General features: G+C 45.1%; 1 protein-coding gene across 3 annotated transcripts in view; it reads right to left on the bottom strand.

The window, feature by feature from the left end:
• RSU1 (Ras suppressor protein 1) overlaps window positions 1–25701 on the bottom strand; it is a 195916-nt gene extending 170215 nt beyond the window's left edge. For 2 of the 3 annotated variants that reach the window (XM_036843196.1, XM_036843198.1), the window contains exons 1-3: window positions 25451–25701; window positions 25095–25206; window positions 670–720 (exon numbers count right to left, since the gene is read on the bottom strand). In XM_036843196.1, the coding sequence (XP_036699091.1) occupies window positions 670–720; window positions 25095–25203 (160 nt within the window). In that variant the 5' untranslated portion in view covers window positions 25204–25206; window positions 25451–25701. Of the gene's footprint in view, window positions 1–669; window positions 721–25094; window positions 25207–25446 lie in introns of all 3 variants that reach the window. The other variant, XM_036843197.1, reaches the window with a different exon arrangement.
• Window positions 25702–25772: the final 71 nt, after the last annotated feature.

Genomic DNA, 25772 nt, shown 5'->3' with positions numbered 1-25772 from the left:
TGCTGCGCGCGGGCTTTCTCTAGTTGCGGCGAGCGGGGGCTACTCTTTGTTGCGGTGCGCACGCTTCTCATTGCAGTGGCTTCTCTTGCTGCGGAGCACAGGCTCTAGGCGTGCAGGCTTCAGTAGTTGCGGAGCACGGGATCTAGGCGTGCGGGCTTCAGTAGTTGTGGCTCACAGGCTCTAGAGCACAGGCTCAGTAGTTGTGGCGCACGGGCTTAGTTGCTCCGTGGCATGTGGGCTCTTCCCGGACCAGGGCTCGAACCCGTGTCCCCTGCATTGGCAGGCAGATTCTTAACCACTGCGCCACCAGGGAAGCCCTCCTCTTTTTGATAAGTTTTTTTTTTTTTTTTTTTGAAATAATGATGAAAGTCTCAGCATTTCAGGTCACTGCAGCATTTACCATGCCCTAAGGGGACCATTTCCAGACACACAATGTCACTGTCTTTCTTCAGTTTACACACATGATAGGGAAGAATCTGCAAAAGAGAGCAAACTACAGAACACAGGACCACCATCTGCTCCGGTCCCTTAGCGTCGCCCAAGTAACCTCTCGGTCTGCCTAAATTATCATTTGTCATTAGTGCCTTTAAAGGAAAACAGAAGAATCAGCAGTACTGCCACAGCCCCTAAACGTCAGAAATTGTGTAACAGAGGACAGCGTTGACTTACTTGTTAGCTTGTTGTGACTGAGGACCAGCTGGGTGATGTGGGACAGGGTGACTGTAAAAGAAAAAAAGAAATCACACAGTCAGTTAATGTACCCAAAGTACACCTACACTCCTACAAGGTGAAGGGCTAAGTTATTTTCACAGGGTGGAGTGTTACTGCTCACAAAAACAGAAGCAGGGGTTCACAGAGGACTGTCTGTTCAATGTTAAAGCAAATCAGGAGAAGCTACGCCATTCGCAGGGCGACGAGCATCGCGAGGGCCAGACACGACGCGGGACACAGCTAGTGGCGCTTGGCGGCCTGGCCCAGTGGTCCAGCCGCAAGAGCCCACCTCACTAACGGGACCGGTCAGGAGACCCGGCCCAGAGCCCGGAGAGGGACAACTCCTCCCGCACTTCCCCACACGCTTAAACAAACCATCGCATCAAGACAGGGAGACCGCATCACCCTACCGCCCGAGCCCACGGTCAACCCCGAAACGCTGCTACAGGCTCTCCAATGATCCTGGTAAGAACCTTCCACAAGTTCCTCTCAACAAGTTTTGGCTGACATTTCAAAGCACCAGCAGATTGCTCACCAATTTCGGACATTATCATGGAGGCTTAGTCTGCTGAAAAAGATTAGATCTGCTTTAAAAAGAAAAAAAGGTTTTTCCAACAACCAAGAAAGAAAATATACATATAGATCCATTAAAAAAAAAAAAAGAAGAAGAAGAAAAGAAAGAAAAGGAAAAAAAAAAAAAGCCAGATGGAAAAAGGTGACCTGCCTTCTACTTTGGGTTCTAAAACTTCACTGCATGGTCAGCAAGCTATATGTATATTTTATTTTTGTGGGTATATATATATAAGTTATATATATATATACATACACACACCCCTATTTACTTATTTATATGTTAAATATTTATATATAAATTAAAATCTAAATGATTATACACAATATACTAAATATACTAATTAAATACAGTATACTTTATATTACAATTTTAAACGCAGATGTATTAGTGAAGAAACATATTTAAACATTTTTCCAATACTCTTTCTATAAGAACGTTATTTAAATGCAACAGAGTTTTTTCCATAAAGGAATAATAAGACAAATATTTTTTCTCAAGAAGTCTCAGGGTTGGACCCCAGCATCCTTGAAAAAAATACGTATCATCGCTGACCACAATTTTTGAGTGTTTTTCTATTGTTCAACCTCTCACAAAGTTAGAGAAAAGTTCACAATACAATGCAAAGACCTGCTTTTCTGCCCTGACCCATTTGAGATTAAGCTGTTGGCTTGATGTCCCATAAACTTTAGGGTATTCCTACAAAGACATTTTCCTGCAAAACCACAATATAATCACCAAAGTCAAAACCTGAGCATGATACATCATTACCATCTAATCCTCAGCCCCCAACCAAGTTTCACCAAATGTCTCAGTGTCCTTTTGACATGTCCCCATCACTCTCTGAGTACTTCCCTGCTTTCTGGCAAGAGATAGTCAAGCTTGTCTTGTACTTTTGCTGCCACAGGCTTGGAATCAATCAGCCATTTCTCCAATGAGCTGATTCTGTGGAAAATAGTACTTACAAGCCAAAATCTGGGCACCAGATGTGCTCATTGTTATTTTGGGGCTCAGTATTCTCCGTGCACAGAATTAGAGAATACACACACTCACCCACACACACACATCTGTACCGATCTGTACACACACATCTGAACTTGAATCCCAAGTTCACACCAACAGATGGATTCCAATACAACACTGCACGGTTCATTCTCATTTTCTCCGTTTCCTATTTGTTAACTCCCTTCTCTAACAGCGAGAACTCTGCGTCCATTATTTTTAACCTACTTATGTATACCATCGATACCCCTACATATAACTGCATGAAGCAGGGTTATCTTACAGCTGGGTTGGGGTGGCTCTATGCTGACCTGCAGGGACACCTGGAAGTCTGACACTGATTCTGGGTCAAGATCCAGATGAGTAGGTGAGCTCGAGATGTGTCATGTCCTGTTCAAAGTTGCAAACACCTTGGAGGCTCCAGGACCAGCTTGTTCACATGTCCAGGGATGTGTAGGTCACTGGCTTATACCTGGTTAGAGGCACCTGACCAGTCGGGCACAGAAGACAGCGCTAGACATTTCTGCCCACGCACTCCCAACACCCAGACTCATTTCGTTGAATATGTCTTGAAAGTTCTTACCTGGAGATAAAGTATGCCCTAAGCAACCAAGAAACAAGCCTGGGGGGCTGCACCAGTGAGCCCCTGGGAACCCTGACGTTCGCCTGTGCTTTCTAACCCCTGCTAAGCTATGTCCTGTGCCCTTATTAACTCCCTGGGTGAGTGGGCTCTGTGGAACCTTTTGGGTTCTTTCAACTATGCACCCGTGTATTAATGCAGGAATCCATCTCCCCATACTCTTTCCTCCTACCTGGACACCTGTCTGGCTCACCCTCCTCACTTGCACCTCCAACCTCCTACCCCTGGTCCTGCTTAGGTTTGGACCCCCAAGACAGGCTCCCCACCCCGCTCTGGGCCACCACGCCCACGCCCCAACACCTGAATGCCTCTTTTCCTGTTGCACTTACTGGCTCCAGGATTGAAACCTTAGGGGAGGAGGAAGAGAAAGGCAAAGCACAGGGGAAGAGCATTTTTGTGATTTTAAAAGCATCACCATGATGGCTTCTTACATGACAAGTTAGATTCTAGACACTGCAGAACATCTCACACATTTGTATTTATAAGAGTTAAGACTGTTCTTGTCCACCAGATAAAGCATTCCTTTACCTCTGAGGCATAGAGTCTGATATGAAGACAAAAAATCTCCAAGAGCTGTCCTCATACAAAACCAGATGAAATAGATTCAGAGATATATATGAGTTAAGGCAGTGGTCAGTATCACAGGAGAACAAACCACAAATAACAGGAGTTACACAAGAGTTTCTCTCTCACTTACACACGGGCAGTCCAGAGGTTCCTGGTATCTTGTTGCTCAACCATTCATGGATCCCACCTCATGCTCCAAAAAGGCTGCCTGAGCTTAGCCATCGTGCCTGCATTCCCCTTAGGAAGATGGAAATGGGAAAAAAGCCTTCCTCCTTTACAATTCTTCCAAGAAATTGCACATGGCACTTCCATTTACAAGTAGTTAATCAACATTTTGTAATACAGTGATGCCTAGATGCAAAAGAGGTGGGGAAACATAGCCTGGATTGCAAGTGACCACACGCCAGATACAATTAGGGGTTTTATAACCCACAAAGATGGGGCAAACCAAAACTGGCAGACAACTAGCAGCCTCTCACACTAGCAAACCACTCTATTTGAGTGTCACAGAAATCAATTCTGATTACAAAAGCAAACAACCCCTGATAATCTGATCGCCTCCTGCCTTAATTTTTCCTAAAATATCACAACTACCATAATTAAAAAGAAAAAAACTTTGCTCTTCTCCCAGCTAATATTCACAATGAAAGATTTAATTAGGAAAAGTTGGGCCTTTTCAACCTTTTCATTCTGTCTTCTCTACAAGCATTTAGCAGGGGAGAAAATGAGTAAGTTTGAAAGTTCTTTTTTTTTTAAATAGAGAAGAGAAATGCATTTGTTGCTTCACCTGATCACACCACTAGATGTATTTTTCTTTCTCATTATTGTTACAGGGCTACATGCTAAAGTAGGTAAGAGGGAGAAAAATTAGAGCAGAAAAGAAAAAGTTAATAAAAGATCTTTGAGGAAATATTTAGGGCAACAAAGGACTCCAGGCTGGGTCTGCGGGGAGAGCAGTTAAGTTGGACAGAATTGAAATCACAGAATCAATCACAAAGCCTGTGACAGGCAAAGACCAAGGACCAACAGACATATTCATGCAACCTGCCACTCCCCTCCACTTGGCCATGGTGAGTCCATTGTGGGTTTCCTATGGAAACTGCAGTGTTAAAAAAGAAGTAGAAAAGGTCTACCAAAATAGAATGGCTTATTTAAAAGTACAATAGCCACCCTAGTCAATCATGTGGGCGAAATGGAACGAGGCTGTCCCCACTGACCTGCCCTGCTAACCCTAACCACACACTGGGAAATCTCCCGCTGCAGGAATATCGTACCTTACGGTCCTGCCAGTCATGAACTGTCAGGAAGCAGCGGCACCAGAACAGTGACAACACACTGATATTAAAATTCCTGAAGCAATATTAACCCGTGCTTTGCTGAGGCATTTTCAAAGTAGGATGCACTTCCAAAAGTCAGCTAAATAACTGAGAAACTGTGTTGGCATACTCAGTTAACTGCTGCCGTGCCTTGAATACCATTCTGTCTCTAGCCTTTAGAAACGGTATGTGGGGACTTCCCTGGTGGCGCAGTGGTTGAGAATCCGCCTGCCAATGCAGGGGACACAGGTTTGAGCCCTGGTCCGGGAAGATCCCACATGCCACGCAGCAACTAAGCCCGTGCGCCACAACTACTGAGCCTGCGCTCTGGAGCCCATGAGCCACAACTACTGAGCCCGTGTGCCACAACTACTGAAGCTCGCGCACCTAGAGCCTGTGCTCCGCAACAAGAGAAGCCACCGCAATGGGAAGCCCGCGCACCACAATGAAGAGTAGCCCCCGCTCGCTGCAACTAGAGAAAAGCCCGTGCGCAGCAACGAAGACCCAATGCAGCCAAAAAAGCAAAAAAGAAATGGTATGTAGGTGGGGGAGGGAAAAATTGGGAGACTGGGATTGACACATACACACTACTATATATAAAACAGATAACTAACAAGGACCTACTGTATGGCACATGGAACTCTACTCAATACTCTGTAATGGCCTACATGGGAATAGAATCTAAAAAACAGTGGATATACGTGTATGTAGAACTGATTCACTTCACTGTACACCTGAAACTAACACAAATTGTATATCAACTATACTCAAATAAAAATTAAAAAAAAAAAAACAACAAAAACAAACAAAAAGAAATGGTGGGGCTTCCCTGGTGGCGCAGTGGTTGAGAATCTGCCTGCCAATGCAGGGGACACGGGTTCGAGCCCTGGTCTGGGAAGATCCCACATGCCGCGGAGCAACTAGGCCCGTGAGCCACAATTACTGAGCCTGCGCGTCTGGAGCCTGTGCTCCGCAACAAGAGAGGCTGCAACAGTGAGAGGCCCGCGCACCGCGATGAAGAGTGGCCCCCACTTGCCGCAACTAGAGAAAGCCCTCGCACGAAACAAAGACCCAACACAGCCAAAAATAAATAAATAAATAAATAAATAAACCCAAAGTTAAAAAAAAAAGAACCTCCGAATTATTAAAAAAAAAAAAAAAAAAAGAAATGGTATGTGGGTGAACACTCTATCAGGCCAAAACGAACAGTGGGAAAGAGAACTGTGGGGAGGGAGCTGTTTGAAGGGGAAGGGGGTGGGGCGGGGTGAGGTGGCTGGCACTGTATGTGTGACTGATGACGGTTTATTCTCCAGCCAAGGACGGAAGTGGCTGGAAAATGCTAAATGCTCGGGAGTTCCCTGGTGGCGCAGTGGTGAAGAATCCACCTGCCAATGCAGGGGACACGGGTTCGAGCCCTGGTCCGGGAAGATCCCACATGCCACAGAGCAACTAAGCCCATGTGCCACAACTACTGAGCCTGCGCTCTAGAGCCCGTGAGCCACAACTACTGAGCCCACATGCCACAACTACTGAAGCCCGCGTGCCTGAAGCCCGTGCTCCACAACAAGCGAACCCACGACAATGAGAAGCCTGTGCACCACGACGAAGAGTAGCCCCCACTCATCGTAACCAGAGAAAGCGCATGCGCAACAACGAAGACCCAACACAGCCAAAAAATAAAAATAAATAAATAAAATTTTTTTTTAAAAAAAGAAAGAAAATGCTAAATGCTCAAGAAGCAACTGGTTGTTCCAATAATTTCCATCAAGGACCCATTCAGGCACGCGTGGACTGGATATTTACCAGGCACGCTCAGAGTGTCCATGGTCTCTTCCTTGGAGATTCTGTTAGAAGTAACGTCAACAGTGCATCCTCGTTAGACTGGGACAGTCCTGGATTTCGCCCACTTGCCCTCAAAAGTGTCCTGGTTTGCGTGATATGCCACACGGTCCCTCAATTTAGGTGACACAGAATATGCACCAAAATCCTAAACTGCAAGATATAAAAGGATTGTGGGCACAAGAGAAGTGTATCTGAAAGGATAACAGGAGATCAGTAGGAGACATCACAGGGACTTCCCTGGCGGTCCAGTGGTTAGGACTCCACGCTTCCACTGCAGGGGGCCAGGGTTCGATCCCTGGTCGGGGAACTAAGCCCTGTGGTGCAGTCAAAAAAAAAAAAAAAAGAAGAAGGAGACATCATTTACTGTGGGATGACACATCCAAAAATGCTTTAAGGCACTGAAACTGGACTTGGAGGATACATGGAAATTGGAGGTTATGGAAGCAATTCTAGGCTTCTCTGAGTGAAGAGATGGAAAACAGAGAAGACACAGGACCGGATGGAACAGGCGGTATTACAATGGAAAATATTCAGAAAAATCAAAGGACTAGCTAAACTCCTAGAAAAAGAATCATGGTTTCTAGATAACACGTGGAAGCAGATGTTATTTTTTAAAACAGACACAGTCTTTTTTTTTCTTTCCTTCTTCTTCAGCATCAAGTAGGCAGCGTGAGGAAAGAAAAGTAAGCAGGATGAAATCCACAGCACCAGATGATGACATGGCAGACCTACTTTCCAAATAACCCACCATATCACAATGATGTGCCACACTGGAAACCGTCTCTCTGGTTTTCAGTCTGGCAATCAGAAGCAAGTTACTCCTCTGGGGGCACTTTAGAAAGGATAAAAAGTTCTAGCTTCACAGAATGACGCTTCTATCCAGAGGAAAAAACACAGCCAGGATGAGACAAGGGGAGTGAGACTTGGAAACGCACACAGTGATATGGGACTTGAAAGTTTCTGCCACCTTGTCGCAGGTCAGAATTGGGCATCTTTGGGTTCCCAACGGAAGATTCTAGAACACTGGCCACCAAAACCTGGATTGTAACCGTCAGTTCATTTCACAGGCTGCGCTCCCATGGAAGCAATCAGAAAGACACCGCTACCTTCAGAAGACAAACGGTTTACTGTTTTTTTGGTCTCGCCACACAGCATGCGGGATCTTAGTTCCCCCACCAGGGATCGAACCCACGGCCCCGCATTGGAAGTGCAGCGTCTTAACCACTGGACTGCCAGGGAAGTCCCTAGTTTACCCCTTTTGGACGGCTCTTGAGCTATCAAATACTGCAGTGGGAGAACAGCCAAACCCTCTGGGATGTTCAAAGAGGGTCACCTTTGACTTGTGTTACAATTCCAGGGTGGGCAGCTTTCAAATTCGGTGCAAGTCTGCAGATTACACTGCAAACAGTACCCTCTGTGAATTCAATTCCTCCCAAAGTTGTTGACTACAAAGAAGAATTCATTTGAACTGAAAATAAAGGATGGTCCCAAAGCCTTTTCCATTTGGGCTCCCGGTAGGCTAGCAACAGCGACAGCCCTAAATAACCCGGATTCAGAGACTCGGCGGGGCTGCGGGAGAGGCTGCACGTGAGCACCACACAGCCACGCTGGCCACTCTGGGTCCCGTGTCTCCAAGATGTGTGATTAAAATACCCGCCCGCGTCACACGCTGAAGTTATTGCACCCCTGCTAGAAGGATGCAGATTCAGATCTTCTTAAGCATGCAGCTTCTGACAGTATATTTAAGTGAAGGCAGACAATAAAACGTTTGACACCAAGATGTAATACAAATACCGTATTCATCAACACACCCAGAATCATAAAAGAACATTTCTTTTGAATTTCGTTCATAGTTTAAAACTTCAGGGGGAAAAAAAAAAAATCACCAGGGTATGAAAGCTTTCCTTTCCTCCCCAACCAGCTACTGTGGTGAGTTGGAAACTCTTTGGTAGCAAGTTTTCTAAACTGGTTACTTGACCGAGTCCTATTTGCAGATAAATGGTCACTCAAGCATAATTAACTGCTTTTTCATTCAACAGAAAACAATTTATCATATATGATGATTTTTAACCATGTGATACGTCTTCCTTTACGCAAATAAGAGCAGAGAATTCACACGTGCTGAGAACCCCCATGAGCTGGTCACAGACTGGGGCTTCTGTGTCTCCTGGGCCATTAAGTCAAAAGACGCTGGACCCAAGGCACCGTGTTACTGACAACATGGAGCCCATATCCTCCCCATCCAAACACATCGCTTTACAGTCTCTCCTTCAGGAAAAAGGACAAAGAAAAATTTTCCATTCTGAACATGCCTGGGAGAATTAAAGAGGAAAACACAGGGAGCTACCTACGGTTCACGGTTGTTCACTGCTCTTGGGGAATGAGGAGAATGACATGAACGAAGGCTCAGGGAGTTAAAAGTGTTTGCAGGGCACGGTACTTAGTTATGTTGACAAAGGCAGAATACGCGTGAGACACAGGTACTGCCCTCAAGGAGCTTACTCTGTAATGAGGGGAGGCGATAGAAAACTACCACACAAGGCAGAATATCAGCACCACAAGGAGGTAAGCTGATTCGAAACTCCCGTTAAAAGGGAATTGCTGCAAAGTTTTTTCAGGGTGAGTAAGAGCTTCCAGGTCCAGAGTCAATTTTATTCTATATCTACGTACCTACCTTCTCCCCCAACCCAGTTTTTTTTTTTTTTTTTTACTTGTCTGTATTGAATAATTTTTCTAGCATAAACTGTTTTAATTGTGTAACCTAAAATAGGTGTACTTTTAGAAATCAGTTACAGGAAAAAGCTTCAGCTCCTTAATTTACAGATAAGGAAACTGTGGCCAAGAGGTAAAGTGATTTTTCTAAGGTTCCCCACAAACTCCCCGCTCCCCCAGAATCATAACTGAGACTCTAACCAAGGTTTCCAGATTCCGCCTCCTGAGCTTATTCTTCCTAAACTGGAAAAACAATATTCACACGTCGGGGGAGTGTTCTTTTCAAGATGGTGGAGACGCCTATCATTAAAGAGTATAAACCTGAGTGGAAAGTCCTTTCTATCTTGAATACATATGACAGTTACATAAAGGGTCTCAAGCACAGCTAGAATACCAAGTTTCAAGCAGTGTGAGACGCAGACTGTAATTCCATGAGAATACTGAGGAAAATAAAAAATCACTGGATTTCTCTAGAGCGCAGTTCCTCATGTTTAAAATGAAAGGCTGAATTGAATTATTCGAATCTGTCAGAAACACAGAAGAGAGAAGAAAAGAAAGAACTAATATACATGTAATGCCTCCTACATCAATATGCAACACTGGGGACTTTATAACCACTCATTAGAATCAAAAATGTTAAAATATAACAACTGACACTGCAGAAACACAAAGGATCATGAGTGACTACTACAAGCAACTCTATACCAATAAAATGGACAGCCTGGAAGAAACGGACAAATTCTTAGAAAAGCACAACCTTCCGAGACTGAACCAGGGAGAAACAGAAAATGTAAACAGACCAATCACAAGCACTGAAATTGAAACTGTGATTAAAAACCTTCCAACAAACAAAAGCCCAGAACCAGATGGCTTCACAGACAAATTCTATCAAACATTTACAGAAGAGCTAACACCTATCCTTCTCAAACTCTTCCAAAATATAGCAGAGGGGGCTTCCCTGGTGGCGCAGTGGTTGAGAGTCTGCCTGCCAATGCAGGGGACACGGGTTCGAGCCCTGGTCTGGGAGGATCCCACATGCCGCGGAGCAACTGGGCCCATGAGCCACAACTACTGAGCCTGCGCGTCTGGAGCCTATGCTCTGCAACGAGAGGCTGCGATAGTGAGAGGCCGCGATAGTGAGAGGCCCGCGCACCACCGTGATGAAGAGTGGCCCCCGCTTGCTGCAACTAGAGAAAGCCCTCGCACAGAAACGAAGACCCAACACAGCCACAAATAAATACATACATACATACATACATACCAAAAGTAAGACAAATGCAAAAACTGTCTATGTCCCTGACAGGCTATATCTGTCCAAGATAAATTAAAAAAAAATATATATATATATATAGCAGGGGAGGAACACTCCCAAACTCATTCTACGAGGCCACCAAAACCGTGATACCAAAATCAGACAAAGATGTCACAAAGAAAGAAAATTACAGGCCAATATCTATGATGAATATAGACGCAAAAATCCTCAACAAAATACTAGCAAACAGAATCCAACAGCACATTAAAAGGATCATACACCATGATCAAGTGGGGTTTATCCCAGGAATGCAAGGATTCTTCAATATATGCAAATCAATCAATGTGATACACCATATTAACAAATAGAAGGAGAAAAACCATATGATAATCTCAATAGATGCAGGAAAAGCTTTTGACAAAATTCAACACCCATTTATGATAAAAACTCTCCAGAAAGTAGGCATAGAGGGAACCTACCTCAACATCATAAAGGCCACATATGACAAATCCACAGCAAACATCATTCTCAATGGTGAAAAACTGAAACCATTTTCTCTAAGATCAGGAACGAGACAAGGATGTCCACTGTCACCATTATTATTCAACATAGTTTTGGAAGTTTTACCCACAGCAATCAGAGACGAAAAAGAAAGGAATGCAAATCGGAAAGAAGAAGTAAAACTGTCACTGTTTGCAGATGACATGATATACATAGAGAATCCTAAAGATGCTACCAGAAAACTACTAGAGCTAATAAATGAATTTGGTAGAGTAGCAGGATACAAAATTAATGCACAGAAATCTCTTGCATTCCTATGAACTAATGATGAAAAATCTGAAAAAGAAATCAAGGAAACACTCCTATTTACCATTGCATCAAAAAGAATAAAATACCTAGGAGTAAACCTACCTAAGGAGACAAAAGACCTGTATGCAGAAAACTATAAGACACTGATGAAAGAAATTAAAGATGATACAAACAGATGGGAAGATATACTATGCTCTTGGATTGGAAGAATCAACATTGTGAAAATGACTCTACTACCCAAAGCAAACTAAAGATTCAATGCAATCCCTATCAAACTACCAATGGCATTCTTCAGAACTAGAACAAAAAATTTCACAATTTGTATGGAAACACAAAAGACCCCGAATAACCAAAGCAATCTTGAGAAAGAAAAACGGAGCTGGAGGAATCAGGCTCCCTGACCTCAGACAATAATACAAAGCTACAGTAATCAAGACAATATGGTACTGGCACAAAAACAGAAATATAGATCAATGGAACAGGATAGAAAGCCCAGAGAAAAACCCACGCACATATGGTCACCTTATCTTCGATAAAGGAGGCAAGAATATACAATGGAGAAAAGACAGCCTCTTCAATAAGTGGTGCTGGGAAAACTGGACAGCTACATGTAAAAGAATGAAATTAGAACATTCTCTAACACCATACACAAAAATAAACTCAAAATGGATTAGAGACCTAAATGTAAGGCCAGACACTACAAAACTCTTAGAGGAAAACATAGACAGAACACTATGACATAAATCACAGCAAGATCCTTTTTGACCCACCTCCTAGAGAAATGGAAATAAAAACAAAAATAAACAAACGGGACCTAATGAAACTTAAAAGCTTTTGCACAGCAAAGGAAACCATAAAAAAAGACAAAATGACAACCCTCAGAATGGGAGAAAATATTTGCAAACAAAGCAACTGACAAAGGATTAATCTCCAAAATATACAAGCAGCTCATGCAGCTCAAAATCAAAAAAACAAACGACCTAATCCAAAAATGGGCAGAAGACCTAAACAGATATTTCTCCAAAGAAGATATACAGATTGCCAACAAACACATGAAAGGATGCTCAACATCACTAATCATTAGAGAAATGCAAATCAAAACTACAATGAGGTATCACCTCACACCGGTCAGAATGGCCATCATCAAAAAATCTACAAAGAATAAATGCTGGAGAGGGTGTGGAGAAAAGGGAACCCTCTTGCACTGTTGGTGGGAATGGAAATTGATACAGCCACTATGGAGAACAGTATGGAGGTTCCCTAAAAAACTAAAAATAGAACTACCATGTGACCCAGCAATCCCACTAATGGGCATATACCCTGAGAAAACCATAATTCAAGAAGAGTCAAGTACCACAGTGTTCACTGCAGCTCTGTTTACAATAGCCAGGACATGGAAGCAACCTAAGTGTCCATCGACAGATTAATGGATAAAGAAGATGTGGCACATATGTACAATGGAATATTACTCAGCCATATAAAGAAACGAAATTGAGTTATTTGTAGTGAGGTGAATGGACCTAGAGTCTGTCCTACAGAGTGAAGTAAGTCAGAAAGAGAAAAACAAATACCGTATGCTAACACATACACATGGACTCTAAAAAAAAAATGGTTCTAATGAACCTAGGGGCAGGACAGGAATAAAGACACAGACGTAGAGAACGGACTTGAGGACAAGGGGAGGGGGAAGGGTAAGCTGGGATGAAGTGAGAGAGTGTCATGGACATATATACACTACCAAATGTAAAACAGATAGCTAGTGGGAAGCAGCTGCATAGCACAGGGAGATCAGCTCGGTGCTTTGTGACCACCTAGAGGGATGGGATAGGGAGGGTGGGATAGGGAGGGTGGGAGGGAGATGCAAGATGGAGGAGATATGGGGATATATGTATATGTATACATATAGCTGATTCACTTTGTTATACAGCAGAAACTAACACACCATTGTAAAGCAATTATACTCCAATAAAGATGTTAAAAAATGTTAAAATAAAATAGTAACCACAACAGCTAATGTTTACCAAACCCTTAAAATGTGGCGGCCAGGGTTCTAAAAACTTTATTACCTCATGTATTCCTCACAATAACGCTAACAGACAGCACTATTATTCTCTGCCTCCCTCCTAATTTTATTTTTTTTTTGCATTTTTTTTTTAATTTATTTTTGGCTGCGTTGGGTCTTCGTTACTGTGCACGGGCTTTCTCTAGTTGCAGCAAGCTGGGGCTACTCTTCATTGCGGTGGCGTCTCTTGTTGCGGAGCACGGGCTCTAGGCCCGCGGGCTTCAGTAGTTGTGGCACGCGGGCTGCAGTAGTTGTGGCTCGCGGGCCCTAGAGGACAGGCTCAGTAACTGTGGCGCACGGGCTTAGTTGCTCCGTGGCATGTGGGATCCTCCTGGACCAGGGCTCAAACCCGTGTCCCCTGCCTTGGCAGGTGGATTCTTAACCACTGCGCCAGCAGGGAAGCCCGCCCTCCCTCCCAATTTTAGGTGAGAAAAATGAGGCCCAGAGAGGTTAGGTAACCGGCCTGAGGTTTCAGCACTAGTAAGTAGACAGGACCCTTTAAAAGCTGCTTCCAAACAAGAATCTGATTAATTCTGACCGTAGTTTTCTACTAGGCAAATACAAATAAGATAAAAAGGAGCCTTAGTCCATCGGTTCATTTTCTCCCCCCAAATGAAGATGGGCAACGTCATACACGCACACCTTCCACTTCAGACCAACCGCTCTGTTCTCACCTTCCCTGTGTCCCTGCCAACAGAGAAGGCCGCTGCGTGGGGGCTGAGGGTGGGCTTCTCTCTGCCCCCTGCTCAACCTCCCTCCACGCTTCTTACCCTCAACCCAAGAGCCATGTTGTTCCCTGGTGGCTTCAGAAGCAGCAAGAGCCGGAATCTCTGACCCTCTTCCGCAGGGCCGGGTGGCTCTCCGAGCTCAAAGCGCTGTAAGTCCTCTGACAGGCACCGCGTGTCTGAGGGCCGCTGGGCCAGCAGCCGGCACCCACACCCAGCACGCGAGGTGGTCTCGCAGGCCGCCCTTCACTGCTTTTGCCCCCGCCATCATCTGCTCCCCCCACGCCACCCTTACCCTGACCTCCAAGGGCTGCCTTGTCCAGTCCCAGATCCCTAGTCTACTGGACCGACCCCTGTCATCAGCTGCCCCCGCGCTCAAATCTCGGTACCTGTTTTCTGATCATCCACGGGGCCCCCCTCCATCTCTTCCCACAATCCTGCCCCAGCCTCTGCCACTGGCCTGTCTCCCCGCCACACACACAGATCCAGCAAACAGGTGTGCCCCCTGAGGGCATCCATGCCTCCACTCCTGCCCAAAGCCCATTAGACTCTTCAGCCCCAAACCAACCCCCCCCCCCCCACCACCAGAGAACAGCCTGTGCCTCAGCGTAACAAATGCAGAACATCCTAATGACTGATCCTGAGGATCATTTTGAGGTCCCTACTCTGCATCAGGTACTACACTGATGTCATCTTTTATTTGAGGGGCAGCAGATTTTTCCCATTTTATCAATGAGGAAAATGACGTACAAAGCCAGGAAGTGATCTAAGGGCACGTTACAAATAAACAGCAAAGTGGGATAATTAATAAAGACCATGGCTCCAAAGTCAGTGCTTTGAGTCAGGACACAATACTCTCTCCTTATATCAACTCTAGAGGTATTAAACAACACCCAAACAGGAGGCTCTACCACAATGAATCTAAACAAAGGCGTCTTTGTTATGTTAATGAGGTGACTTTCAGCAGTTTCTAAAGGATGGGGGCTGGTTGCCAGGGATGGAACTTTCAGTCCCACCTCTGGCCAGTCAGTTCTTCCTAACTTGATCTAGAGATTCAGCGCAATCCCAATGAAAACCACAGCGAGTTTATTTTGTGAATGGTGACAAACTGATTCTAAAATTTATATGGAAAGGCAAAAGACCCAAAATAGCAATAAAATACTAAAAAAGAAAAACAAACTCAGAAAATTGACACGTCCCAACTCAAAACTTACCATATAAATCCACAGCCACCAATTGAAAAAAACAAAGACATCACTGGAACAGAAGAGTGCCCATAAACAGACCCACACAAATACAGTCAACTGGTCTCGGACAAAGGAGCAAAGGCAATTCAATGGAAAAAGGATAATCTTCTCAACAAATGGTGCTGGAATTTGACATCTACATAAGAAAAGAAAAAAAAATCTAGACACAGAACTTACACCTTTGACAAATACTGACTCAAGGTGGTTCATAGTGTAAAATGCAAAAAAGCGTAAAGTCCTAGAACACAACACAGGAGAAAATCTAGGCAGCCCTTGATCTGGTAATGACTTCTTAGATACAACACCAAAAGCACTATCCAAAAAAAAAAAAAAGGTGTTAACTGGCTGGGACTTCATTAAAATTAAAAACTTCTCCTCTATGAAAGACAATGTTAATAAAAGGGAAACAAAAGCCACAGACTAAGATAAAATTTTTGCAAAACACACATCTGATATAGGACTTCTTTCCAAAATACACAAAGCACTTTTTAAATCCAACAATAAGAAAACAAACATCCCAACTAAAAAATGGGCCAAAGACCTTAACAGCACCTCATCAAAGAAGATATACAGAGGGCAAACAAGCATATGAAAAGATTTTCCACATGACACGCCATTAAGGAACTGCCCACTGAAAACAACGAGATACCGCTACACACCTATCAGAATGGCCAAAATCCAGAATACTGACAGCACCAAATATCGACAAGGATGTGGAGCAACAGGAACTCTCATTCATTGCCGGGGGATGTATGAAACGGTTCAGCCACTTTGGAAGACAGCTGGTTTCTTATTACACCAAAAATGCTCTTACCATATGATCCAGTAATTCTGTTCCTTTGCATTTACCCAAAGGAGTCAAAAAACTATGTTCACACAAAAATCTGCACATGGATGTTTACAGCGGCAAACTGACAAAATTTGAAAGCAACCAAGATGTCCTTCAATATGAGAAAGGACAAAAAAACTGTGGTGCATTCAGACAATGGAATCTTAACCAATAATAAAAAATACGAGCTATCGAGCCAAGACAAGACACAGAAGAAACTTAAACTCATATTGCTAAGTCAAAGGAGCCTTTCTGTAAAGATTACGTACTATACGATTTCAACTATATCACATTCTGGGAAAGGCAAAACTATAGAGACATAAAATTTCAGTGGTTGCCTGGGGTTCAGCAGGAGGTAATGAGGAAGAGAGGGAAAAATAAGTAGAACACAGAGGGTATTTAGGACAGTGAAAGTACTCTGTAGGATATTATGCATTTGTTAAAAGCCATAGTGTGTTACAGCACAACCAGCTACCGACAATGTAAACTGCAGATTTCAGTGAATACTAATGTATCAATGCTGCTTCGTCAACTGCAACAAAAGTATCACTCGAATGAATGCCAGATGTTAACAATAGGGGAAACTTTGGAGGGTTAACAACAGGGGAAACTGCTGTAAAAAAAGTGAAGTATAATAAAACAAACAAAAAAAGGAGGAGAATGGGGATAGAATATGCACAACACGACTCTTTTCAGCAATACTGGCGTTGGTAATATTAGCATTGCTATTTGTGTGTAATGTACCAAATAAGTAACTGTGAGATATTCTAACATCATGTGTATCCCTGACAATCAGGATTCTCAGAGTGGAAGAAAAGTAGAGACTAGTGTGAAGGAAGTTAAGAGCCTTAGAGTCCCATATTTGAATTGGACCTACCAGTATGAACTCGTTAGATATTTTAATCTTCATATATGTGTATATATGTATCTGTATATATCTACAGATACATATATTGCGTATATACACACACATATGCGTGTGTGTGTATGTATATATATATACTGGTTTTTTTTTTTAGCTCTGTCTGCTAAAAATGCCTAAAGACCATGAACGACCCAGGAATAATGAGCACCCCTGGAGCCCGGATTGTGGTCCCAAAATATTGCCCACTCAGACAGACAAACAAAAACAGGGTTTCTATGAGGACAGCTGATTCCAGGTCCGGGATGGGAATTCACAGACACACCGGGAACAGCTTGTTACTCTTTGCTCACGTCCACTGGATGGGAGAGCCAACGACAAGAGGTTCCCACAGGCCGAAAACGAACAGTTTGCACTTGAACAAGGACCGTGGCTGCGAGGCTGTGGGGTGCGTGGATGCAAACATATTATTTTAAAGAGCAAAATTTCTGACACCTGTTTCCACATTCAGAGTTTCCCCTTGCACTGGTCTGGGGTGCAGCCTGAGCACCGGAACATTTAAACATTCCCTAGGTGAGCCTACAAACCAGACAAGTTCGCCAGCAGCTGGTACAGATGATAGCAATCTGGGAGCAAGCTAATTCTCAGAGAAAAGCTTGAGGTGTGAGTACTTTCTCTAGGAAGAGGGCAGTGCACTGAGTGAGCACCTCGTGCGGCCTGACCAGCACCTCCGCGAGAGCTCATTCTGCACCAAGAACATTAAGCCTTTGCCTGATATCTAAGTTTCAAACGTCTTCCCCGTTTCGGTGATTCCTGCTTCCATTGTAAAGCGTACACAAGAGCACACCCCATGACTCAATAATTCCACCCCTAGTCCGTAACCAACAGAGAGGAATACGTGTGTTCACATGGCCACAGCAGCACTACGGGTGACAGCCCGAGCCTGGGAGCGACCCGAACATCCATCAACAGCAGAACGGATGCCTGAACTTGGCAGTCGCACCCTGGATCTGTAACCAGTGTCACAACACGAATGAAGCTCATGAACAAGATGCTGAGCATTAAGGACCAGCCAGTAAAAAGCGTACACTGTAAACCCTCTTTCCTTTGAACGATGCACATCAACAGGCAAAGGGGATCTATGCTGTCAGTCAGGACCCTGTCCTGAGGGGCTAGTGCCTGGGACATGCCCACTGTGTTCCGTTTCTTGCGTCGACAATCTGTCACCCTGTACTGTTACACGTGCGCTTATCTATAGGAGCACTTCAGTAGAGGCTTCTTGAAATGGATTTCTTTACAAGAGTGTGCTGAGCGTTTGGGGAAGAAGAAGGTTCCCGTTTCCTCGGCCCCGTCGGCAAGAGCAGAGGAGGACTGGCATCCCTGAATGCGTTCCTCAGCGGGTTCCAACTCAGCAGCCCCTACAGGGCAGGGACGCGGCTTCCGGGACCAGACCGCCGGGAGGCGCCCAGTGGACGCTTGCTGAATCAGCGGCTGTACCTTTGTACACGCACCCGACTGTCAGAAACGTTAGTGACATGAGTAAGGCAAGAAAGCATGAGCTACCAACACAGCTTCTGAAGTCTGAGCGCCCGGCTGCAAGTCCTGACTCGGCTACTCATTAGCGTGTGACCTGGAGCAAGGTACTTACGCTCTCAACGTCTCTGCGCTATAGACTGGGTGACGAGGATGATGGCGATGATGGTAACAGTCCTAACGAAGCTGTGAGGTTTACAGGAAATAATCCACGTGGAGAGCCGCGTACAACGCCCGGCGCGTGTGTGCGTGTGTATTAATACACTCCATATAGATATTTTTAAATTATCTATTATTTTTATCCTTTCCTAATAAAGAGGACACAATTTGTAGAATACCTAACAGGTTACATAGGCATCTTTCGCAAGGCCTGAAGACTGAAGTATTTACAGCTCTGAAAAACCAACTGTGTACGTAAACATCTGCAAAACAACCACTTGCACACTGAGGATGTAAACCAAGTCACCCATCTCTGCTCTGTGCTGTGCTCTGAGAAACCAAGTGGCCAAGACTCCCTCCAATTCGCTACCTGGTCTGAGGTGTGCCTTTCATTTGGCCCACTTTACCCTTAAGAACTATTCTGAGTCCGGAGGAATCGTTAACAGGCACACAGAGAAACGTATGAAATGAAAAGGCTCTTTATGACGTACCGGTAAACTACAACTACAATTACCATTTCATTCAGCTCAGGTTTATTCTGTTGTGATACATGAACCAATACTGCCCCAACAGAATCTCCTCCAGCACCATACTTCACAGAGGGTTTTAAGCTAATGTTCTAAGTGTGAAGATAGAAAAAAATGAATTAACGTACAGTATAAAAAATCTCACATCTGCTGTTAAATCCAGTTAAAATTAATAGTTTTTCAGAAAAGCCTAAGGAAACGGGGAGGGTTCAGAGTTAACTCTGACCAGATAGAGACCAAGTTGCCTCTACTGTTTTCTTCAACGGTTAAAGCCCTGCAACAATGTGATAAACCTAAGCTTCCAAGCTGGCAGACTGGAAAAATGATGGATTTTCTTAGCCTAGCACAGTGTTGTTTTTTGGGGGTTTTTTTATGCCACGATTTATTTCTGGACTCTCTATTCTATTCCATTGGTCTATATGTCTGTTTTTACACCAATACCACATTTTTTTTTTGTTTTTGGCCACACTGCGCAGCATGCGGGATCTTAGTTCCCCGACCAGGGATCGATCCCATGCCCACTGCAGTGGAAGCAGGGAGCCTTAACTACTGGACCACCAGGGAAGCCCCTTGCACAGTGTTTTTAAAGAATTCTGAAACTGACTGGCATGACGTGAGGCCCGCCAGCCCCGCTTAGCCCCGGAAAGCATCACTCCTTAAGGCCTGAGCCAGGGCTGGGAAACCACACTGCACAGGATTACAGAACAAAGCTGTCGGTGTGTCTAACGTGTGATGCTGGGGCTTTCTCGACCTTCTGTTTGCTCATCTCTAAAACGCTGACGATTATCATCTGCACCAAAGGCTGACGCGAGAAGCACTTACCACCACGTAAGCACTCACGTGTGTACCATTCAGAATCTCTGATGCAGACGTGATGGGAGGATCTGCGGCCCCCTAAATTCCTGTGTTGAAGCCCTCAGAGTGAAACTGTATTTGGAGACAGGACCTTCAAAGAGGTGATGAAGTTACAATGAAGCCAGAGGGTGTGCGCCCTCTCTCCTGTGCTATACTTTCTACCCCAGCGCACCTGAATTCTTAACTGAGAAGGACAGCAACCTTCTTCAATCAATTTTTCCCAAACGCCAAGGACAACAATAACAGAGGTGCGCACGCAGGGCCCAGAAAAGACGTTGAAGCCAGGCTGGAGGGGATGGTGGGTTAAAATTTAGTCCTGGGGAGCTTCTCGGAGGAGGTGACACATGTGAATGGAGTCACATGGACAGAAAGTCATCTCTTCCCTCAACAAGCGTTGATTCACAAGGCTGGGAGGAGGGTGGCTGGAGAGAGAAAGGGTAAGGACTGCCCAGGCCAAGATGCTGAAAAACACAAAGGTGGGCTTAAACACACAAGTCAGAAGAGCAAAAAAATAAAAGGTCTTAATAACGATCACAGTGAAAGTGACATGGTCGTCCCAGCTCTTCTATCATCCCCCAGAGAAGTCCTATCATGATGAAAATTCCCAGCCGGCACCGCCACCTCCCGGGCTAACAGCCCCTCCAGATAACCAACCCGGGATTACGCCTGTTGATTCTTTTGCAGGGTCCTTTAGAAAGACAACTACCTCAGAGGCAGCTGATTTTTCTCTTTCAAAATATTCTGTGTTAACCTCAATGGGAAAAGAATTTGGAAAAGAATGGATACTTGTATGGGTATAACTGAATCACTCTGTGGTACATCTGTAATGAACACACCATTGTTAATCAACTCTACTCCAATATAAAATAAAAATTAAAAAAATAATAATAATAAAATTTATCTGAGAGATATTTTAGTCTAACCTGAAGAAAAACAACAACAACAACAACAAAAAACTGACAAAGGTTTGACACCCAGAGGGCAGTAAATGTGAAGAGATTAAAAAGTCAAAAACACTTAAATGAAAGAAATGAAAAAAAGTCTCTCTGGCTGCTGATGGGAGTCTCTGCTCCCAGGAAGCTGATGACAGGACCCTTCAAGAGCAACTTTATCATCCGGGTGAACAGCTGCTGCAGGAGAGAGAGTTTCTGCCGTGAAATCTCCTTAATAAAAAGTACAAAATTGGTACCATTCCTCCCAGAAGCTTTCAGCAGATTACATGCTGTGCAGGAAAAAAAAATGAAGGAAAAGAAATAAAATGAGTGATCATTTTAAGGAAACAGTGATCAAAATCTATGGGAACCCTAGGCAAAAGGGCCAAACACACCAGGTTCTTTTAAGCCACAGAGAAGAAGTCAACACGTAACACACACAGATGCCTTTCCCGGTCCAACTAACCAGGCTATTCCTGGTTCAGGCCATCGACCGCGTTGGGACTGGTTCCACAGGAGGCTTACGCGCTCTCTGGACATTCACGTGAGCAGTTAGCGGTCACTGTGTACTTAGTACTGGCTCGGTGCTAAGCCCTTGACAGGAAGCAGTGCACTCGGCGCTACACCCACGCCCCCCAAGTGGGTACTTACGTTTCCACCTAACGATGAGGCACTTGAGGCTCAGAACGGTTTCGTAGCTTCTCTAAAGTAACACAGCGATAAGTAAACCTGGACAATCTAAACACAGTCTATTCAACTCGAGGCCCCACTTGTAATCACTGGACTACGTCTGCCTCTCAGGGTTGGATCTGAGCATCTCCAGAACCTGGCTGGACGGACAGAAAATTCTAGAACCTGTTGGATGTCTGTCTCCAGCCTATGAAGTTTTCCCCGTCAGAAAGCTTTTGGTACCTCCACTCCTGAAAGCATTTTTTAAAGGCAACTTACTGTCTCAGAGGAATGAAAGGGCTACGTTTATAAGACGCAACTCTCCCAAGCAGAAGTGAAGCCTGTTTCCTATGCTTAGAATAAGTACACAACTACCACTCTTAGCTTCAAAGCTAAATTCTTGCTCATCGTTAGAGAAACTAAACAAAGTAACGATAATGAAGGGAAGGCTTGAGATATAATACCATTCTCTGTCCATGCGAATAAGCTGTTCCCTGGGTTCAATCTTGATACTAGTACATAAAACCTCAGGGAATTCCCTGGCAGTCCAGTGGTTAGGACTTGGCACTTTCACTGCCGAGGCCCGGGTTCCATTCCTGGTTGGGGAACTCAGATCCCACAAGCCACACAGCCAAAAAAAAATAAACAAATAAATAAAAAATAAAACCTCATGATTACAGTTAAAATTTTATAAGTAAAAGACTATGGGAATCCTTATACTACAGCTAAGGTGATCATGCCAAATACTTTAATATATAAGATATTAAAATACATAACGTTATGTACACTACTGATAAATGAGCCCCAGTGGAGGATGGGATTCTGAAGGCATCCTGGGACCCTCAGATTCCAGAAGTCGGGGAGCTTTAGCAGAAAGCAGCCACTCCCCTTCCTTGGGTCTACCACACTCCAGAGGCCTGAGGAGGTGGAATTTCCAAATTCACTTCCACTAAACTCCCCAAGAAGCACTCTTGCTCTTCCTGAAGCGACTTCTTTGGGAAAACATCAAGAATGACCTTGCTTTTCAGCACCTAATATTACACCGGAAAGAGCTTTTTCAGGAAGCAAGTGGCTATCTTTTCTTCTTCAATAAAAGCCAAGGCTTCAAAGAGATAAAGCAACTGAACTGAAATAGCTACACCACTCTCCCTACTTATAAATATTACACAGAGAATCCTCTTCAAAGCTGAGGAGTACAAAGTTCCTCTAGTGAAAGCAACCTTTTTTCAAGCCCACGAGAAAGAGCCCTGACGGGCAGAAACCCGTGGGACTAAGGGCACAGCCGAGCCAGGCCTCCTGCTTCCATCCTCTTCCCCCCCATCCCCTTCCTCTGACACAGCTGTGCCCCCAGTGACCATCATGATCCCAGCAGGGCAGGGGCAGTACGGGGACACATCCAGATCTGCAACTGCCAGACCATCACCTGAGACACCTGCTGCCACCAAGAAGACATTACTACTGAGAGAGGCCAGCATAGACCGGGAGACTGAAATGCTAATTCGTACAAAAGCTAAACTTAATGGCAGGTATCTTCCTAAGGGTTACCAAACACAAATCACCTACAGCTTTGCATCCCCTTGCCTTTTGCAGAGACGTATCAATGGCACCAACTCCAATCTCTGTCCCAGGCGCGAACCACGGATTCGCGGTAACTTTGACTCTGCTCTCTCCGGGCCTAACAAGCAATCTGTCATCTTTTAGGGTCTCCTGGACATCCCCCCTTCCTCTCCAGTGTCACATCCTGGTCTGGATCTCATCAGCTCGCAGGCCTAATCCATCATTCTTTCCTTCATTCGTCAAACATTTCGGAGCACCTATTGTGTTCCAGGCACTAGAATAAAGAAGGCACACAGGAATACTGCACTGCTTTAGTTCCCCTCGGCCTCCCAGTGGGGAAGAGAGACGTCTGGATTAAGAACACATCACAATCCTGTGTAACAAGAGTCATGAAGCGGGACTTCCCTAGTGGTCCAGTGGTTAAGACTCTGAGCTTCCACTACAGGGGACACGGGTTCAACCCCTGGTCGGGGAACTAAGATGCTGCAGGCCCCGCACAGTGCGGCCAAAAAAAAAAAGGGTCATGAAGCAAAGTGTGTCCAACTTCACTGAGAAGGATTCACACAGGCTGTGGGGTCTGAGCTGACTCTTGACAGGTAAGTAAAAGGATCTGGGGTGAAGGGGGTGGGGAGGGAGGAAACGATACTTCTAAAGGCACAAAGACGGGAAGGAATGCCCTGGTTCAGAAAGGACCATCAGTTCAGTATGGCTGGGATGCCAGATGCATGGAAGGAACAGGCGCTAAGGTAGGCTGTAGTCAGATTCAGAAGGGAACATGGAGCATTACCATTGGTAATGGACAACCAGAAGGTCCAAACTTCAGCCACAATCAACCTAAAGAAGAGCTTGATTTCACCTCTAATGTGTTGGAATTAACTGTCAATATCTAAAAATTAGAAAATTTTATATAAAAATCTGGATTCTTCGCTTCATAGAAAAAAAAAAGCAAAAATCTGGCAACACTGGGCCAACATCCCCAAGTGGTGACACCTGTTTAGATCTGAGCAGGTGTAGCAGCTGCCGCCTTCAGATGAGATACCTATTACAGAATTCATGACCATCCTCACCTGGCCCCTGAAGACATCTGAATTTGCAATCCCCGGTTTAAAGGAAAGAGTTGCAATAAGATGCGTGTTACAAGAAAGCAACAGGGGCAGTAAAACTGGAGGCAAGAGGGAAAGTTAGAAAGACAGCACAATAGCACAGGGGGGAGGTAACAAAAGCCTGAACTAAGTGAGGACAATAAACCCAGAAAAAGGTAATGAGTCAAGAAATGTTTAACTTGCTCCAGGTGCAAGAACACCTATCAGGTAATTTCCGTGGGGCATTTGTTCAAGGCTACATAGGAGACTATATTAAGAGAATGGAAAAATGATTCAGAACTAATTTTCCATTAAAACACCAAGTGGCTCTTTAGTAAACTGTGTGGTAAGTCCACCCGAAGGCCATCAATCAGCCTGGAGAACTGATGCGGTCCAGCAGCCACGGTCCGGGGATTCTTAACCTGGCTCTCGTGTCCGTTTTCCAGCTGGGACAGAACAAACTCTGACTGCAAGCTTTCCGAGCTGAGCCCTCGACAAGTGCTGTTTACAAGCAGCCAAGCAGTGGGTGGGATGTAAACCATTGCAACGTCTCGCACCGCCACCAGCAGTTACTTCTTAAACTCATAAACCCGTCCAGCTCCTCCGAGGGGAAGGCCCTCCGGAGAACTTACACAAGCCGTTGACGTCCAGCATGTTGGAGATGCCCCGGTCACTCATGTCCACTTCCGGCTGGTTCTTCTCCCGGCTCTCCTCCACCAACTTTTTCAGAGACTTGGACATGACCTGTACCAAACGACAACAACAAAGCACGTGGGCGACGGCCAGGAGGGTACAGAGAGAGAAATGAGGGAACCCCCGGCTGGCACTCTCCAGTTTTCCCCTGGCCTTGGAAAGTGGGCACCCGCAGGCAGGGTCCGGGGGCAGGGAGGGGGATGGGGAGGGCGGGACAGGGAGTGGGAAGCGTCCAGCACCATTCCCGCCGCGGAGAGAGAAGCAAACACAAGGGCAACGCCACACACATACTCACTGCGGAGGGCTGCACCTAACAGGCTGCGCGTGGGAACAACAGGCTTCTGCAGAGCTCACTCCGGCGGCGAGAGATGCACTCGGTCCGTGCAAAGCGAGCACCCGAACGAGGAACACGCCCTGTCCCGGCACTCGGCGCAGGCGCACACCGAGCCGCTCTCAGCTCCTCGCCCCGCCCGCGCCAGAAGGTTCCCTAATTAGGAGAACAGTTTACTAGACGTGACTTAGCGCGAGACCCCGCCCACAAAAGAATGCGTGCCCCGGGGCCGACCAATCACGTTTGCTGTTCGGCCTCGAGACTCCGCCCCACCCGAGGTTAGCTC

The sequence above is a fragment of the Balaenoptera musculus genome, chromosome 2, assembly GCF_009873245.2.
Source record: "Balaenoptera musculus isolate JJ_BM4_2016_0621 chromosome 2, mBalMus1.pri.v3, whole genome shotgun sequence".
In the NCBI taxonomy this organism is placed as follows: Eukaryota; Metazoa; Chordata; class Mammalia; order Artiodactyla; family Balaenopteridae; genus Balaenoptera; species Balaenoptera musculus.
The sequence above is the reverse complement of the archived record's forward strand: the minus strand, read 5'-3'. Positions and strand labels throughout refer to the sequence as shown.